Below are 20,339 nucleotides of genomic sequence, written 5' to 3'. Positions count from 1 at the left end.
GGATTGTAGAGGTTTTTTTTTTAACGATATATAAATGTGCATATATATATATATATATATACAAATATATATATATGCGTTTGTTGGTAGCTACGTGGGCAGCAGCTGCTGATTGTCTTTTTGACTTTGGCGCCACAAAAGCAGCTGAAATAAATCAGAAAACCATAAATGCTTAATGGCAAATACATATAATAACAATAATAATCACATGACTGACAGTTGCCGATATGCAATAGAATTGTTTTCTGGGTCAACTACTTAGGTCTGAGGTCGGTCTCTCCCTCTCCGGTTTTGGTTTTCAGATTTTTTTTTTTGGTTTTTTGGTTTCTGCCTAGGGCGCATCGCCAAGAATGTTAATGGTTCCAAGCCACTCTCCGAATGTTCCCAAGAGTAGAGTCATTCATTCACTCACTCACTCACCCAGTCAGTCATTCAGTTAGTCAGTCAGTCGATCGTCGTGCAGTTTCATTTCAGTTCACCTGGGTTTGGGGTTTTTTCTGCCCAATTGCCGTAATTATTTTGTCTCTCTAACACGAATTTAAATCAGCAACTGTCCCACGGGGCCCTTTACTTTGCCTTCGCTGTCTTTTGGCCCATTTTATTCCTAGAGAAACCTCTTTGGCCCAAAACCCATAATTATCGGCCACAGCTGTGTGCCCATGTGAAATTGCCCTGGATGAGCAGCTCCGGCAGCACCATAAATCAATGGCCAGGGCCAAAGTCCGGGATGGAGATGAAGCTGATGCCGAAGCTGAAGCCGAAGCCGAAGCCGAAGACCAAGTGGGATCCAAAGCTGGGATCCTAACTGGTGCAGTGGGTCACAGCTGGATCCGCTGGAGTGGGATTCTTAATGATCCCGTGCCACGGGCAAAATCAAACTTCCGTCCGAAAGCTCGGCGCGTGTTAAATAAATCACTTGATGAATTGTGCTAAGTGCCCGACTAGCCGCCTGCAGGAAAAGCAAAACAAATTGCCTGGGAAACTGCTGGGGAAAGGTGACCGCGGGCATCTGGGCGTATGCGTAATATTTGTAAATCCATTAAAAGTATATCAATAGAGAGGAAACCCGCTAGCAAAGCCATGGGTTAAACCTAGCGGGATAATATTCATGCCACAAGCATTTAATTGTTTGGTTAACTCGATTTCCGTTTAGTTTAATTGTTTTTCACATTCCATCCAAAAAGGAGATTATAATATTACAGGGGGCATTCTCTTTATATATTTACGACAATTTATCTTTCTTTAAGTTAATGATAATAGTGTTGTGGAACCTTAACCAAGTCTTAAAATGATTATTGACAAAATGATAAATGATTTATGGTTAATATTAATTTGTAGAGCTATGTACAAATTCGAGTTTTATAATAAAAGAGACTTTTGTTAAATTTGGACTTATTTAAGTCTGCCTTTCATTTCTGATATTAAAGAACACACTGCTATATATACTAGAAAATTATTTCAACTGCCTATTATTTTTCTTTAAGAGAAGAATTATCAATATAATAATTATAAAATGTAATTTATTTGTATCGAAAAGCTGAATCTAAAGAAGTTCTACTGTATGGCATTAGTCAGACCGCTTGGCTTGCATCCAGTTGACTTTGCTTGGAAATATCGCTGGCTATCACCGAAACGCTTGACTCATGCCTCGCAAGAAGGTCAGATAGTCAGACTGTCAGACGTTCTCCGTCGCGTGATACGAGACAGCAACACGCCGGCCCAGAGACAAAGAAAGAGACGGCAACACCGAAAGAGAAAGAGACACAGACAGTGGCAGAGACAAAGACAGATTGACAGCCGCCCACATGTCTCGCAAAAGATGCGGAATTTGCAGCGAGAATGCAGAGATTTTCGTGTAGCCGATTGACTTGGCTTTTATTTTGGCCACAATGATTTCGTGAGTAAAATTTGTAAATTTTTTCTGCCACAGCTATTTTGATTTGCGTTTTCCATTGTCGCTGACTTTTAATGGCCAACACGAATTTGACTCTTTCCAGCAGAGAGTCGGCCAAAGAAAAGAAATTGCAATCAAAATGCGAGCAAACGTGTCAGTTGCCAACGTGGCCAAGCTGCAGCTTCAGTTTCAGTTTCAGATTCAGCTTCAGTTTAAGCTTTAGACTCAGCTTCAACCTTTCGGCTTCGGCTTTAGTTTCAACTTCAACTTCAGCTTCAGCATCAGCTTGGATCGTGCTGCGATTTGGATTTGGATTTGAATTTGGCAATTGGCGAGAGCACGAACGAGTCGGGGAAGCCCGCGGGCCTCGAGCATTAGAATTGAATTGCAAAGAGCCCAAAATCCCGAGTCCTGCCCGCTGAACTCCCCCCAACTTGGCTTGCGTGCTATATTGGCCATTTATCGTCAAATTAAACGCATATCGCTGTCAATCTGCGCCCAAATTGGACACAGTCACAAAACGGCAGTGCGAGCCGGGCCAAAAGTGGTCGCACATTGGGTTGAATAATAGCCAAACAAATACCAAACACAAAGCATTGTTGATTAAAGATTATTAAGTGCATTTCTTCAACAAAAAATGGCCAAGCAAATAAAGTTCATAAGAAAATCTTAAGTGTTTTAAAACACGCACAAAACAAATAGTCGTTTAGTTTAGAACTCAGTCATGCTAAGAAAAGGTTTTACTAACTAGATCGGTGCTTTCGATACACCACCTATCATTTCGTGCAAACAGAAAATTTAAATAAAATATTGAAGCCATTAAACATTTTTAAATGTATATACGACAAAACTTTATACAATTTTTTGTTTGCATAAATACTCAGTTGGAACCACTGTACAATGGCCGACAGCATGAATACTTATTTCGCTCGCTTCCACCGCCGCAGATTGCGTAGCTCTTGGCTTTATAAAATCAAAGTGGCAGCGAGCTCGGGAGGTCCCGGCCAGACTCACACTTTCGGGGAAAGTTGGGGAAAAGCGGGGAAAGGCGAGGACGGCGATGACGCCTGGCACTTCGATTTCGACTCCTTTCGCCAGCTGTCAAGTGATCGGCCACGACTGGCCACGGACAACTGGCCAACTTCGCAAGTACTGGGCAACTGGCCAACTGGCGGTGAATCCCTTTAAGTGGGCCACCGATGAAAGTGAATCTGCGGTTCATTAGTAATAGTTTTTGGCAGCTCGCGGTGGGTGAGTCTCATTAGTGCGAATGAGTTTATGCAATGAAGTGAAATGGATTTACTGGGGATCAGGATCCGAGGCATCCTTGACCTCAATGGCCGCTTGTGGCGTTAATATTATTGGCGAAACTGGCCGAGCGGCCGAACGGCCAAGCAGCCGAGAACTGGTAATAGTCATGGCATGGCAACTGGTCAGATCCGCTGGTCTCCACTGGTATCCACTCGTCTGGTCCACTGGCATCCACATCCACTGGCATCGCATCGTATCGTATCGTATCGTATCCACTGGTCTGGTATGCCAACTTGGCCCCGCTTGGCATGCGGCTAGATTTATGGCCAGTGATAAGTTTCAGGCGTGCAGCAAATAAGAACGAACATGGCCAGTCGAGGAACGCAACTCAACCTCAACGGGCCGGGCCAAAAAGGAGACTGCGACAAGAACAAATAAATTGCCCAGACACATGGAGAAAATTCGGTCTACATTCGATCATTTTAAGATTTCATCTAAGCTAGACATTAAATAAAGTTCTTAAGCAATATTCTATGAATTGAAGACTGATTAAATATTGCGTTGGATTTGATAAATAAATCTGAATCTGAAGATTTACAGAAATCCATATGATATCGAATTCATAGGTATTCAAACTACCTTCCTTCATTAAATTTTCAGAATAAAAGACAGAACCTTTTTACTTTTATAGAACCATTTTTATTCGCAGTGCAACAACCCCAACTGGTTCTCGAGATGCGGGAGAATGCCAGCTCCAGAAGGTCAGAAGAACATGTACAGATATCGCAATTTATATATGCATATATCCAGTTCGGCTTGGTTCAGTTTAGCTCGGCCAGCGGACCGCAACCGAAAACTGTGCGGATGAAGTCAAGAGCAGTCGGCAAGCTGGTTCCCATTTTGCGCTTCTTGGTCTCACTTTCACACATGTGCCAATGGAAAATATTTGCCATAATTAGCCCTGCTGCGAGACCCTTAATTAGCCAAGCCCCACTGGACTGGCCAACGAAAATAACAAAAATAAAAATCGCAGAAAAAAAGAGTCACCAGCACACACAGATCCAATTAGAAAGCCGAAAATCTTTCACTCGGTCACTTTCTGTTTTTCCAGCGTTGAGGATCCGATCCGATCCGATCTGATCCGATCCTCCAGCTGTCTGGAGCTGCCGGGGATGACAACACAGAAAATCGAAATGGCAAATCATGTTTACTTTGCCCAAATTGCAACTGTATCGAAAGGGCAGCTGTCGCTCTTGACGAGCTGCTCCACTCTCGACTCGAGCCTTCTAAGTTGGCATTAAATTGCGGAGAGTTTCTGTTCGATGCCAAGAATTTCAATGGACTCCAGTCGCATTCGCAGTCCCAGCCACAGACGTCGTCAGATGGCAACAATGTTTGTGGCCACTTTTGGCCAAAACGGCCGGCAGACGAATGAATCTCCGGTAATGGGAACGAGTCTTTCGCCTCGCGTCTTCGTCTACGCTTCTTGCTGTTGACCTCAAAATTTTCGTGGCTCGAATGTCGCTTTGTCTGCCGTTGCTGGAGGAGAAACAAAAGTGAAATTTGTTGCTCGTGTGGGTTCAAGAACTAGCCGAAAAACAGCCAACAGCAACTCCAGCGGAAAATGAAATCGAAGTTGGCTAGGAGAGGAGAGCAGAGCAGAGCAGAGCAGATCAGAGCAAAGCCACCGGCACCTGGCCAAATGCATTTTCACTTGGCCTGTTAATTAATTAAGGCAGTTGCTCGCTCATAAAGAAGTCTTCATGCCCCATGGCCAGAAGAAGTGCATACAATGAGCCGAGTATTTCCAGGTCCGGAACAATGGATTCCGCAGCACAGCGACATAGGTGAAATTTTCCACTACATTTTTCCGGGGGCAGAATGTCAGATGAAGATGAAGGAGTGTGTTGTGTGTTGTGTGTTGTGTGCACCTGTCGCAAGAGCAGCGCAATTATTTGTTATAATTTTCTTATTTTTTTTTTTCTGCTGAAAAAATGCAAACCATCGGCAGTACCTTGTACTAGGGAAGGAAGAAGCTGAAGCAAAAGCTGGCGGTTCGAGTTCAAAGACAAGCCAAAACAATTTAGCTGGAATCTGGCTAGAATTTAGCTCTGACAGGCGGCATTGTTGCTGCTTTTTGTTGATGTTGCTGCTGCCAATGTTGCTGTTGCTGATGTTGCTGTTGCTGCTGCTGCTGTTGATGTTGCTGCTGCTGTTGATGTTGCTGCCGGACTGTTGGCATTAATTAATTGCAGAGCTGAAGCCTCTTATGTGGCGTGTGGTGTGTGAGAAACAAAACGAGAGTCGGGGCAGGCGGACTTAGAGAACTAATGAGCGTTAAGAGCCGAGCTCAACTGAACTGAGCTGAGCTGAGCTTGAAGCGTTCGACAGGCGTTTGAAATGAAAATTAAATAAAAGACAGTCCCAGGAAATGCCAGCGAACATCGATGGTGAGATACTCTTGACATAATTATAATAGAATGGAAAAGTACAAAGTAGACCAGTTTTTGTTTTAGTTTTAATAAAATAATTCATAATCATTTCTCAAAAGATTTTAAGTTATACAAGTATCAACCTTACACATTGGAGAAAAAACTATTTTCATCTTAAGCTTAAAAACAATAAAAAAAAATGAATCCATGCACCTAATTAAAATAGTCAAACAATGTGAAGGATGTACACCCGAGGGCGCCAAATATTTTTGTAAAAACGCTCTATAAAAAATTCTTAAACGAAGCTATACTTTTCTTGCAATTCCTAAAGATTTATGTCTAGACCCAAATTTAAAGACCCCTCATACCACCCAGAGTGTTAACCATTGAGGCGTAGACCAGACCGCTTTGCCGCCCCTAATTGCACAACTCGATGGGCTAGTTCGGCTTTCCGAGAGCTCTTTTGGCGAAATATGCGATCATTTCCGCAGCTAAAAGGAAAGCTCTGCGCGGAAATGAAGCGACGATTAAGGTGCCCCACTGGCTTCAACTTGATCAGCTCACGCTTCAGTTTTAGCCCCAACAAATACTTGAACTTTACCGAGACACAAATACATAAAAGAGGTTCCAGTGCAGCGTCAAGTGATTTGGCTGATTCGACAGAAAAAAACGTAGTAATACAAAAAAAGCCAAGTGAAGCAAAACAAAAAAAAAAAAGAAGAAAAAAATCTTTACATTTATAACCAAAATATTTTTCTTTAGAAATCTGCGCATTCATCTAAAGCAAAGAAGAGGCTAAAGAATGGTCAGCGACGACCTTCGTCAAGCCCATTGGATACTGCCTACTAGCCATTACCTTCTATCCATTGCCCAATGCCCATTGCCCATCGCCCATTATCCACTTGGAGCATTACAGTTTGTTTTGTCAGAGATTCCGGCACTAACGCTGGGGCGTGGCCACAATTAATTCGATTGCAGCTATAAATAGCCCCAAAGAGATTGCAACGCCCAGCGGCGCGAGATAGGTGCGTGGAATGTGGCCTAATCGATGCAAAAATATCTGAGCCAGACCCCGAAACTAGTTCTAAGCTGTGGGACCGACGGGGCGTGGTGGTGCGACCACCATCAATGGACGGAGTACGAGCATTGGAGTACTGGAGTTAGAAGCCAGCTGGAGCTCGAGTTGGAGTTGGAGTCTTGTCTAATAACTGGAACTAAAGCGTGCGCCTCGGCAGTAATTAGCGTTTGTGGAAGAGCTCAAAATGTATGGAAAAAAATTACAAAAAATAAAACGTTACAAATGCCCGAGAATAAAGCGGTTCAATAACCTGCCCGCCATCGTCCATCGATCCGCGAATCGATCCATCTATTGATCGCCGCTTGGCCATTCTCTTTCGGCTTCTAAGCCAGGCCCAAAGGCTATGGAAAATACATATCTCTGGCTATTTTGCAAAGCCAAGAGGAAGGCGCAGAGATGATAACAATCGGCATATGAAGATGGGGCCACAATTAAGAATGGAGATGATTAATCAAAAGCCCCCTGCAGACGGTGCTTTCGGTGATAAGGTCAATGCTGTTCCAATTCTCATCCACATTTCTCCAACTTCGCCCAGTTATCATCAACACGATCAGCTGCACTGGAAAAACGAAATTGCCAATTGAACATTGTTTAAAGAGATTATAAAGATCATACGAGTACAATGTTAGGAACATCTGCTAGTTATAAAGAGGATATCAAAGAAAATTGTATATTATTTAACGCCAGATGTTCTAGTAAGAAACATGTTGTCAAAACTATTTTAGATATAATAACTAACAACCTAATGCTTTTCGTATCACTTGAACATCTATCAGTATGTAGTACCTACATTTTTTATACGTGTACCATCATCTACGAGCTATGTTCTTAGCATTCTGGTCTGTTCTGTTCATAACCTCTTTTCCTCTTATTGCTTATTTCTCTTCTGTGTTTTCTCGATGCTTTGTGCCACGCTCGGAGGCAACATTTAATTGATCGGATTCACTTTGATTGATCGGATCGTCGCTGTTGATAATGGTACCGTTAATTTGGTAAATTATTTTGCATTTTAGACGCGAACCAATCCATTTTCCAATGTGTGGTATTCACTGCCACACAGTGGAGCATCGGATGGCGGCCGGTGGGATTACACAGTGGCCCTGGCTCCAAATAATTCAGTTAAGGTTAATGGGTGACGGGGCAAATCAAACAGAATCGAACACATATGTATGTCTATGTGTCTAATGGGAGAATGGGATCATTGAGGGCAAGTTGAAAAGAGAAGTGAAAGATCCCAAAATATTCTGGGAATTTGGCAGCCACAAAATAATCATTAAAAGTAATTATTTTATTATGTGAGGCACCACAAGATACTCGCGTTAAATAAGCGAATAAAAGAGAGAAATACTCAAGCAAAATATGGCTAACTTTCTTTCTAAGCAAGTGAAAACATGAAAATAAAAAGATTGTAAAGAATTTCATGGTAACTGGTAATATTGAGAAAATTGGATATATATTTTCTACTTAACAAGTAGTTAATGACTTCATGACTGCGCTTTGCAATTTATATATGAGAAAAAACGAATGAACCTCTTTATTTTTAGAACCGCACCTTGAGCCACATTTCTACAGCTTCCTTATCAGTCCCCACACTTTATCTCATAAGCAGAAAAAGCACCAAAACAACATCAACTCATTCATTCATTTGGCACCGAGAAAACAACTTCACACGCAAGTCGACATTCCTACGGCTTCATTCATGGCCAGTTGTCCAATTAATAACTCGCATCCTGCGGAGGAGAAAGATGAGGAGTGGTCGGTTGATCGATCAGCGGATTCCCCTGGATGATCCCAAAAGTAAACAAAGCTCTCCAAGTGGTAAATGTACCGTTTTCAGTATATTATTTCGGGTGACTGAGTGACACAGAGTGAATGCTGCGGGGTAAATGTATTGATGGGGTATATGGAGTATGGAGTATGGAGTATCGAAAGCGAAACTTCCCGGGTTGGGCAATGCAAATGGAGGTCAGACCCATAATTCAATTAGGAACCTGCAGTGGTCCGAAAATCGAAAATCGAATTCCCAGACCTCAGACCCCCAGACCCACTGTGCGTGGGTTTTTTGGCTCCGATTCGTTTGTTGTTTTATTTGTTTGTTTTTTCCTTAGCCTTCACTTTTGTTTCATTTGCTGGCCGAAAGCCGAAAGCCGAGATACGAGAGCCGAGAGCCGGGTCTTTGGGGTCTGTGAGTCAGCCAGCCAGCCCGTGCGATTGGAATTCTGCGCGCTTTTGAGGATTTATTAACAAGAATAATAAAACAAGAAGCACACAAGTCAGACGGCCGAAGAAAAGAAAACCGAAACCGGTTGTCAGAGAGAGGGACTCTGTGACTTACCTGTACAGAGCCGGCGACCGATGCGGAACTGAAGCTGGCATTGCTGTTGCTGTTGCTGTTGCTGTTGCTATTGATGTTGCTGTTGCCGTTGCTGTTGCTGCTGCGACTGCTAGCCCCATTACTATCCTTCAGCAGAAGCTTGGACACCACCGAAATCTTATTGTTGTTCTCCGGCTCCATTTTGGCCAAGTTTTTCTGCCCGGCCGCCTTGGGATCACTCAGATCCGAACCGTTTCCGTTCTCCTTGTGGTTGCGCATTTTCATTTAGTTTTTCTTTCGGTTGCTTTTACGATCGCTTGCTGTGATTAGAGCTGCCGGATTTTCATTTCAATCTCATCTTTTGGCCACCTCTGAGAAGGGTCAGACAGACAAGGTTTATGAAATTGATTGTATCAAAAAGTTATTTGGGTTTATTTGGGTTATTTCAAGCACGTAAAGTAAAATAGTCTTTAACTGAATTTATGATATTATAAGTTTTTTAAGAACTGTTATTTATTTTTTCTCTGCTGACCGGTTAATAGAACTTTGTTAAAAAAAATAAACTTTTTGGATCAGGAATTGTTTTTAAGTTTTTCTCCCCCTTCTTTTCTGCTGATGTGATTTTGCGATTAGACCTGCCCGATTTTCATTTCAATCTCATTTTTCGGCCACCTTTTGACAAGTCAAGACAAGAGTTATGATGTAAGCGAAAAATACACGAAATTATATGTGTTAAATTATTTTAATTTGGTCTGGCGACATTTTTTGAGGTGACTGTTGGTGTTGTGGCCGCTTTGCACTTTTATTTCTGTTATCGGGTCCGGTCCGCAACTCGCATCTTTGGAATGCAGTGCAGCCAAACCAGTAAGACGAATCCACATAGACGCCGACCGACAGAGATGGGGATATCGCAAAAGAAAGAGTCAGATAGACAGAGGTAGGGAGGAAAATTGAATCGATTTCTGTTGACTGCGTCCGTAAATATTTGTTGAGTTATTTGGGTTTTTGTGTAATAAGTTGAGCGTATTATGTGTGTGGTAAAAATACGAAAAAAGAAGAAATAAATATAAAAAAGTGAACCAGGTTTACATAACATTGACCCACGAGACGCGAGTTGGGAAGAGACGATACGAGACGAGACGAATATGCAGTGAGGCGACGCTGAGGGGTCTAAGCCAATAAACAAGTTTTTGTTGTGCATTTTCAAATGCGATTTGGCGACTGCATTTCGTTTCGGTTGGACAGCATATAGAAAACGGCCCACGCAGTTGGCTCTTTGAAATGTCATCGTTTTCTGTATGGTTTCCATGCAAATTGATGTCCATTAAAGCCGCAGTTGCAGCTGCCACTTCTGGCCCGTAAACTTCGAGTGTTTAATGCATAATTATGAGCTGCTGCGCCGGCCCAAAGAACTGGAACTGGAATTGGAACTGCAGAGGCTTCGACTTTTGCTTCGGCTTCATCGACTTGTGTTCCTACTTCGACTGGCAAGCAACTCCTAGGCGAAAACTGGATTCTGCCAGGCTGTTGACAAACCCAGACACAAATCGAAGTCGGAGGTACACTGGCCGAAAGATAATCCTTCCAATACAAGGAATCAATTACTTCAGGTTTCCATTTTAGTTAGCCATCCCAAAACATGACAAAGCATTCAAAAAGGTAAAGCCTAAGTCTAAGACATGACAAAGCATTTCAAAAGTGAAATTTTAATCCGGATTTTTGTAGTTATTTGTATAAAGAAAAACAGTTTCTTCTAGTTCTCAGACATGTAGTTGGTAAAATTATATTCATTTTTCATATCTTGACTCAGTTAAAATATACATTATAGTCAAGTTCCCAAGACTATGTTTTTGACCTATTCATGTATGTTTTTGAACTTCCAGTAAAACATATTTTTAAAAAATTTTTCAAAAAAAAATTTTTTTTTTTTTATTTTTTAACATTTGTTTTTGAAAAGTGATATTCTTTGAAACTTAGTCCAACAATTTTGTTATTGTTGAAACTGAAAACTACATAAATCTGATTCCTTTTTTGAGTTTTTCTCTGTGTAGGGGCAGAAGACCTAGGCCCTGGCAAGAAGCCCCCAAAGAAGAAGCCTGTTTTCGGGATGGGGGCAAAGTACGTGGTAGATAAATCAGCTTGCTGCAGCTTCAGGAGTGCAATGACACTGCTCCATGCACTTTCATGCCCCCTAGACTCCCGACTTTCGAGTGGGAAAGCTTTCCAGCTAATCACCAATTTGTTAATTATGGCCTTGGGTAGAATTCAACGTCTCCGCTTCTCGCAAGCTATTTTCGATTTCGGTCAGTTCCGAAACTCTTGTCGACAACTCAACTCTCTGATTGCTGTTGAAGTGGCTTTTCGATTTTCTGCACCGAAATTAGACACTTTTGCTGGCCACAAAAATTCCACGTTAAAATGCAAAATGACAACAAAAAAATAATGCGGAAAACATGCAAAATCGGAGTGGCGCCATCGAAATGAGCACACACACCCCAGCCCCACAGATTGCAGTCCCAATACCAAGTGCTAGTCGGTTCCCAGTTCCAATTCCAGTTAGCAGCTCCCAGTTCGAGTCCCCAGAACGGGTTTTTATTGCCCAGCCAATCGATGGCGAGGTCACAAATGGCTAAAACCCCGCCAAAGCGAAACACATTGATCTCTATTAACAATATAATGTTCGGTGTATCCAGGGAGATATGCTCAACGAAAACAGCATATTAAATACGGTTTCAACATCTTCCTATTGACTGCTGATATCTTAATCTCCGCAACGAGAATCTCTTCAAAGGGACAATAAATCACGGAGATATTGTTTTGGCAACCTTCGGTTCTTTTCTTGAACTGTGACCCCTGTTTCCACTTCAGCAAGCCAAGTGTTTGCCTATCAGCTTAAAAGTATCTGCCAAATATTACCCGCGGCGTAGGTGGTCGTATTCCGAAAAAGAGTGTTCCGAGATTGAGATGCCCGGATACCTGATAGCCGCATGCAAAGAGGGCCCAAAGGTCGTCGTAAATCTGAGTCTTACTCTGTAGTGTAGTGTCAGCTACTAACAAGCGTAACAAAGCAGCAACAAAGATGAATGGAAATTGTTACCTGCCCGGTTATGTGTTATGATTATGTACCTGGGCGGAGGTGTTGGCAAGGCTGCCGTTGGTTTGCTGCCTTTAACACTCACTTGGAAAAAACCAAGAAAATATGACCAATGTGTTTACAATTACCACCTCAATTTGTTAACATTAATGTTCATATTTAGGAAAAATACCAACAAATTTAAAATTTTTTAAAACGAAATCCCAATGAAATCTTATGATTGTTATGAATATGATACACAAAAACAATATTTATACAAAAATTGGGATAAGATATTTTCGTTGACAAAAGTAATTGCTTTAACATTTTAATACATTTCATACCTCTTATATGTTTGATTTTTCCCTGTGCACTCTCAAGATTGCCGACTCATTATAATTTTGTCAATTCTCACACAACTACCTGCTGCAGAAACATTCACACAAAAGGTGAAGATCGCGAGGCATTTACACTAGGCCCAAAGTAAAAGAATGGGAAGATGGGGACGGGGACGGGCAACGGAAGCAGACGCATAAATTTACAATTAAATGCAATTCGTTCGCTGGATTTCCGCAAAAAAGGGCCTGGCAACATTGGCAATTGCAACCTGCAGCAAGTTCAACGCTTTCTTTAGTGCTCCGCCGCGCTTGGCTTGCAGCAAATAACACAAAAAGATGGAAAAAAAAATGGGAAAAAATATTCCCAAGCCGCGCTTCTTGGTAGTTGCAAATGAAAACACCCACACATCGAGAAAACCTCGCGAAAAATCCCATGCAGAGTGAAAGAGGCAGCAGGAACCACGAAGAAAGAAAGAGACAGCGCAGATTTGAAACTCATTCTTTGAGCTCGCCAGCGGCATTTGTTTATGATCCTGTCAACTACCTAAGCAGATCCTGTGAGCCCGTCAATTGTTCCATTTTACTTCCGTCGGATCAAAGATCTCGGATCTCGGATCCCAGAGCCCACAATCCTGATCCCAGATCACAATCTCGCAGCAGGATGCTACATCTCTTGTTTGCCCGGGGAAGTTGTAATTGGTTTGGTAAATTGCGAAGGTCGTTGGCTTCGGAAACAAGGTCGTACTATTCGCTTATCACTTCCACAGCTGAGATGCTGGCCCAAGGTGGAAAGTATCTGCTATATGGAGGCAGATACAGACCCAAGTACATACCAGTTGTACGGGGAACAAATATTTACTTAGCGAATTCCGCACTCTATGCAGTGCAAATATAAATTGTAAAAATACAAAAACCCCCAGAAAAAAGGAGAAAAGCTTTAGCTTTTAAAATAGAATAGACTAGAACTATAACTGTTTTATTTTTTAGACATTTTGTTAAAGCATTTACTGAAACAAACCAAGCAAAATAAAGAAAATAAAGCCTAAAATTAATCCCACGATGACTTCATTGCATTAGTTTTGAAAGCTAAATCACTTTACAAACAAAAGTTATAACTTCAGAAATATATACCGAAAACTCCTCGATAGCTTATGAAATTCCCCTTAAACATGCCTGCAATCTTAGAAAGTTTGATCGGTTCTTCCACAACTGTATTTGCTTTTACCTTTGGTAAATCTTTTCCTGCTTCGCATCCCGTTCTATCTCAAATAACGATGAAATGGCAATTTCTTGGGAAGTTATTTTTTAAGCTTGTTGAGTTCTTCTGGTGGTGTTCTCCCCTATATAAATGCTAGTATTTATTTACTTAGCTGGGCCTTTGCGAGACAAGTGTGAGGCAAGAGGAACCCAATTTTTTTTTGCGCAACTTGGAAAACCACTTTGCATGTTGTTTCCCGAAATTTCAGCTTATTATATGAGGAATTTACAGCTTAACTGAACGAGGGAGCTCAGATCTGAACCCGAATTCTCGGTGAGCGATGTTTCATAGGGTTTCTGTTTCTGTTTCGGTTACAGTTCCACTGATGTTTGCACTACTTAGTTGTGACAGATAAGATTATAATTAGTCTTAGCCTGCCAAGCCGGCAACAGTGCCCGATAAGATAAAACTCTCCATGGAAAGAGGCAACAGGAAAAAAAGAAACGCAAACGGGTTGCCAATGAAGTTGACTACTTGAAAAGGCTGGGAATGAAAAGCAGATAGAAAAGCCAGTCGTCAAATACGGCAAGGTCGTCTCGCAGCGCATTCCACGGATGTTTGCCTTCCTAATTAAATAGATCATCGGCAAGCCAATTGGTGCTCGACAACACATCTTTATAATTTAATCAATCTTTCAACGGCGGGCACACACATAAAAGACCGAGAGACAAAACAAATTTTACGCATTTCGAAATGAGTTCAAAACACCCAAAAAGCCAAATGTTCGTCACTGAATGCCGCCGAGTGTATTGAACTCAGTTTGCTCCACCTCCACCTTTACCACCATTTCCACCTACCTACCTTCCTGACTACACGGTGAAAAAAACTACATGTGTTTACTTTTGCTTTTTTTAGTTTTATCAAATGATATTAATAGGCGTGTATTTGAAAGCTAATAGGTACTAATTACTTTATCTGTATTTTATTTCCTTTTATAGGTTTATAAAAAATCAATTTGAAAGAATAATCCTTATTTAATGTATGATTGATATTATTCTTCCTGTGTAGCAAACCCCCAACCCTCCCACAAATCGCTAGCAAGTTGAGCAAACAAGTTTGCTTTGAAATTCTTGAGTAGTTTTTGATGTTGATGCTATGGGATCCCCCCATCCCGACTCCTGCCGTCGCGACAGTTGATAAGTCGTAATATGGAAACGACATGGAAACCCTACGCCTGCTCCGAGTTCCCGAGTCCCTTCCCCTCGGGAACCGCCCATTCTCCCATTAACGCCCACTTTCCCTGAATTGCAGTGCAGAACTGTCACCTGGCCGGGGGGATTTGAATTATTCTTTCTGCCTCTCCTGCTCTTTATCATCCGTTATCGCTGGCAGAATCAGACTCGGAATTCTTTAGCACTCGAGAATTTGTTTTCTTCTAGCTTTGTTGTCTATGCAAATTTTTCCACTGCCCCGGGGACTTTGCGTCGGTTATTGTTTAGGCCAAACCAGGCCAATCTTTGCATTTGATTTATATTGAATTTCTTTTTTTATAAAAGTAGATCGATTAAACGGTAGTCTTACAACTGGGGAAATTGTTTTTATTATATGTAAACATATATATGTATTATTATTATATGTAAATATTTTTACATGCCATTCAATTTTAATATAAGAATATAATTTTATTCATAGCAATTTTTTTTTCACTAATGCACTATATTACTAACCCAATTGTATCCATTTTCCTTTAGTTGACACTACCTGCCTTATCAGCTTTTCAATTGCATTAGTGTTTTTTAACCTTCTTTGTTCCGAGTTCTAATACTCCTTTATCAAGTCTAGAAGAAAACACCCTCAGTTTTAAGTTCTGTCTATCTTTTTTGGTTCATTAAGCTTATGTAACTTCTTCGGAGGTCTCACGAACCACAATTTCAAACCCAGTTCAAAGATACATTTGCTTTACGAATTAAGTTTCTTACCGCAAATGTATTTTTGTAGTGAGTATCAAAAACAATCAAAAACACGTACTGCCCGACTCATATTTGTATAGCGGAGGTAAGGGGCATATTTCTAAGCCAGGTTTTATGGTTAAAGGTGAAGAAATGGAATCGAGATCGGAATGGTTTCGTCTTTGAAACTGACCCATGCTAAATTTGCAGCTGCTCTTGAGCTCCACATCGTCCATATCTCTGTCTCTTTCTGTCGGTCTTTCTTCCCGACTCTTTCTCCGACTCCCCACATGCCGAAGAAAATAAAGAAGCAGAAGAAGTTTTGAAGCGCGGAAAATGGCAAGCGCCAAAAACTGGTTGGAAAAATCGCTGATGTTGGGGGGAAAACTTGTTGGGGCAGCCACGAAAAAAAAAAACTAAGAAGACGCAGAAGAATACGATGAAGATACAGAAGAGGGAGAATATGAAACTTCTTGCCACCCGCCTAAAAGGCAAAAGCAACCACAACACCCAACCTTTTTTATTGTAAGAACTATTTTTTAGGCGGAAGAATTCTTCAAGCCTAGAAGGTTGATCTTTGTACACGGTTTTGTTTTTTGTTTATGTTTGCTGAATTTTGTAATTTTTCAGGCGCATTTTTACACGACACCTTTTGTTTTTGTCGCTTTTTTATGCCGTTTCGTGCTTTTTGCCACTAATTGTTGTTGTTTCTTAGGTTTTTTGTGACTCCTCTCTTGCTCTTTTATACACGAGCTTGAGAGCTGATTAAACTTATTCACAGCGATTTCATTGAGTAGAAACTGCATTTAATTTTGTTGTGCATTTTTGGTTGCTTAATTTTTGGTTAACTCACAAGCTAGCACTCACACACGCGGCACATAGGTACACGAACACACGGACACGAGCCCCGAATCGCGGGGCATGCAACGCTCTGAGTTTCCTTGGGTTTTCTGCTTTTCTTAACGAACTGCACGCTGCGAGAGCCAAAATAAGACTGAAACTCGCGATCAGACCAAGCAAAGCTCGTGTGCTGTGCCACATGCCTCTCCAATCGCACTTGTGCTCTTTCTCCCTCTGGCTCTCTCACTCGGATTGCGAAAATGCCTCTATACATATATTCGATAATACTTACGCCACGCACAAGAAATACCCATTAATATTTCGGTTTTCAAGGGGCTTGCTCAACTTTCTTAACAAACCCATTTTTATAAAGTCTTTTATAATAGACTATAAGATTAAGCCTATATGTTTAGTGGTCGAACTATCATTTAAAACTATCGTTCCATGTTATTTTTTATTGTCTCAAGGTTAGATAAACTTAACAACTTAACTAAAAACAAAGTTATAACATTTAACTGGTTTATTTAGAGGACATACATATTTAATTATTATTTTTTCAACTTATAATTTTTGCCATTTGTTACAAACTTCTGCAATAGCTTAATATACCCAGTTTCCAACGGCTAAGCCACGTTAACAGCCAGCTGGAAATCAGTCTATCAGAGAGCATTACCTGTGGTTTTCTAGTATGTGTGAGCGGGAGAGAGAGCGAGTGCCCAAGACCCAGTGGTAAATTTAGTGCTAAATAATGGGGGTTAGAGCCTCTTATCAAGCAGAGCCAAAGCAAACAGGTATATTTGTATTTCGTATTGAAAGTCACTTATCTCAGTGTGAGAGTCGGCTCTCTTTTCGGTCAGAACCTGTTGCCGCTGTCCAGTTCTGGATTGTGGAAGCGTGAGAGGGTAGAGCGGGCAACGGGCAGCGGGCAGCGGGACTGGAAGGCCCGAAGAGAGAGTCAAAGAAGCGAGCCAAGAACCTGTTGCGGCAAAATGGCCTGCAACTTAGCCAAAAACTGAAAAAGAAGAACTTAAAAACTGAACCCGAAAAAGAAAACAAAGGGAATAAGAAGATCGTGTGGCAAGACGGGCAGCCAAAAGAGCCAGCGAATGAGGAAAGTAAGGGAAAACGGCTGATAAGCAAGGCCGTTGGGTCCAGTCCACGAGAGATCCGGGCATCTTCAGAATTGAGGAGTCCGATTTCGAATCGGATTCTGATTCTGATTCACTCAAAGTTGATTTATGTTCTGTTTGCACTTTTCATTTTCAGCGCAAGTTGATTTTAATTAAGAGTGTGTGCTCTCAGGAGAACCAGAGGAGGAAACAGGCGACCCAAGACCACCAACGATGTCGGGGCTCTGAACTTGAACTCCTTACCAAAAAAAAACCTTTAAACAATACGCTGGATTCCTTTGAAAACTGCACGTTTTGGTCTGCAGCTAACAAGAATATTTATTGATTTTCTAATTCGTGAAACACTAAAATAGAGTGTTTTACATTAACTAACTGTTAAATTTAATTTATTATAGTTCAGAATGGTTTGTGCCGGAAATAAAGACAACAAAATTTGTTTGCCATTGTTTTGGGATTATAGATTAAAATAATCTTATTTTCAATATTTAATGTGCTGGGAAATGCATTTAAAATTAATAGTTGGGGAATTTGTTCTCATTCGCAACTGCACATAAAAAATATAAAATTTGGCAATAAAAACATATTGCTTAGATCACATTAGGTCATTCGCTATAAATACTATTAGTACAGTTTTTAAAACACATTAACCAAGGTTCGCACATATCGGTAAGGTTCAAAGAAATGGTTCTGAGAAAAATATACAGAAAACCTTTTTAAAAGAAATTTGCTGATTATATATAGTTTTTAGAAGATCCCCCAAGCTTTTAATTATATACCGCGAATAAAACGTTTCTCGGGTAAGGAATTTTGAAAAAATTATGTTACTACATCATATAATAAGTCAGTACTGCATTAACACATATGCATATACCCCAATAATAAAGATAAAATAATATTATAAATACGGTACAATATGTTATGTTGTAATATAGGTTAGGATATGAAACTACACAAAACAGGAAAGTTACATATCTTGAGAACGGAATCTACTCCCATGAAAACTAGGAAGCTTAAATGCCAAACAAAGATTGTAATAGGAAGTTACAACTAGAACGGCTTCAGGTGCTTTTGAGAAAAGAATCTAATTAAATTCGAACTTGAACCCTTTGGTCCAAATCAAATTAGGTTTCAATCATTTTATCAGGCATGACCAAACCGTTAAATCGAAAGCTCTCGCATATCGCACGCAAACCAAGTGTTAATGAGGCATTTTGTTTCTGCTTTGGCTAATTTATTGTTTACGACCGTGCTAAGAGAGTGGCGCAGATTTAACGGTACAAGCGAAAGGTTGGCCCAAACATGCAAATATCAGTTTGCAAGAATCCCGAGCCCAGAACAAAGCCCAATCAATGGCTATAGTTTAACAACGGTGTTTATTTCCACACAGATCATAGATCTTCAGCCTTTGTGTTTATTTCCGATTGGTTCATTGAACGATTTTAGACGATCTGTTTTGGGTTCTGGCTCTGACCCATCTGCAATGGCAGGGTACCACCATTCCCAATCTGAGGTTCGCACCTCCAGTCGTCATTCCCAATTAATCATCGCTTTGGCTTGTTGATCCAATCGCGTTTGCTTTGCAAAAGACACAAGAGAGTTACAAACTGGGAAAGTGGAAGGGAGAGGGAGCTAAAACACGTTTATGGAGGGGGTGTACACGGAAAAAAGTTGCGGTTTGACACTAAATATAAATAAAGTAGATATGCACGATGAGTAATCACCGCCTTCCTTTTCGAGAATCAAAAGTTTATGTGTTTTAAATAAAATTGACATATAAGGTGTTGTCTTTACAAGCCTCACAACATTGAATGAATTAAATCAACTTTTAAATACAAATCAAATAAGTATAACTAAAAATAAAAGATATAATAATATTTAAATATAAATAATAGTTTGCATTTGACATTAAAAATAAGTAAATTATATATACACGATAAGAAGTTCACTTTTCTATTTTCTAACAAAATAAAAATTAATCAACTTATTGAATTTACTTATAATTTTGAATGAAACATTAACTTTCCTCTATCAGTTAAAATATATTTACACAATTTTATAAATAAAAGTTTCCCTTAATTTAAATTTTGTTGTGCGATAAAGTTACTTGCGTCATAGATTTCGACAAAACATAACAAGAGGGATTACATTTCTCTCGGTGCATTCAAAGGGAAGCTTGGAATGTGCCGCGACTATCAATCAATCTGCGCTTGCCCCTTGCCGGCCTCTACCAAATTCGGTCTATTGTCCGGCAACTATTACCAAATCCGTAGACCGGCTTGACTTTCCATAGGAAAAGCCCCAGAAATCACCCGAAGGTTATCGGTTAGTTGTCCGGACTCCGATTCCGATTCCGTCGCCAGGTCTCCGATCTGTTTAAGCATTCAGGTGTGCGGAACGCGTGTGGAACACTCCCTCATCGGACGGGGACCCAGATCTCGGTATAGCGATATCGCACTGGAGACCCATTTAACGTGGGAAACAGCAACCTCCAAACACCAGGGCCCTTTTGCGAAAAATGAAATGAAAAACACAAATTGTTCAACTAGGAGCGGGCCCCAAATGCGAGTTGCATTTCAATTTCAGTGAGACGATGACGACGTCATCAGCTTTTCTGCTCCATATGGCAGCAAATTTGCATTCAGCCATATGTGGTTTTTTTTCTGGCCGAAACGAATGGTGGAAGGGTGAAGGGGGTGTAGCGCATTTTTAATGTCAAGCAACTGGCCGGCATGCCAAAGGTATTATGACATACATTTCAATTCAATTTTTAGATAAAGATGCGGCTGCAGTTCGTTTTTCTTTCGCTCTTCAAATGTGTATATTTTTGAAAAAATGCAACAAA

At 40.7% G+C, this 20,339-nt stretch overlaps 1 protein-coding gene across 1 annotated transcript in view; it reads right to left on the bottom strand.

Moving 5' to 3' along the window:
- The window catches only part of LOC108149744 (protein Shroom), a 46,302-nt gene extending 29,791 nt beyond the window's left edge, over positions 1 to 16,511 (bottom strand). Inside the window, 2 exon segments of the mRNA XM_017277523.2 lie at positions 8,991 to 9,340; positions 16,381 to 16,511. Coding sequence (XP_017133012.2) covers positions 8,991 to 9,254 — 264 coding nt within the window. The 5' untranslated portion in view covers positions 9,255 to 9,340; positions 16,381 to 16,511.
- Positions 16,512 to 20,339: the final 3,828 nt, after the last annotated feature.

This window comes from Drosophila elegans, unplaced genomic scaffold (genome assembly GCF_018152505.1).
Source record: "Drosophila elegans isolate 14027-0461.03 unplaced genomic scaffold, ASM1815250v1 contig_183, whole genome shotgun sequence".
NCBI lineage: Eukaryota > Metazoa > Arthropoda > Insecta > Diptera > Drosophilidae > Drosophila > Drosophila elegans.
This window is presented reverse-complemented; position numbering and strand designations above follow the sequence as displayed.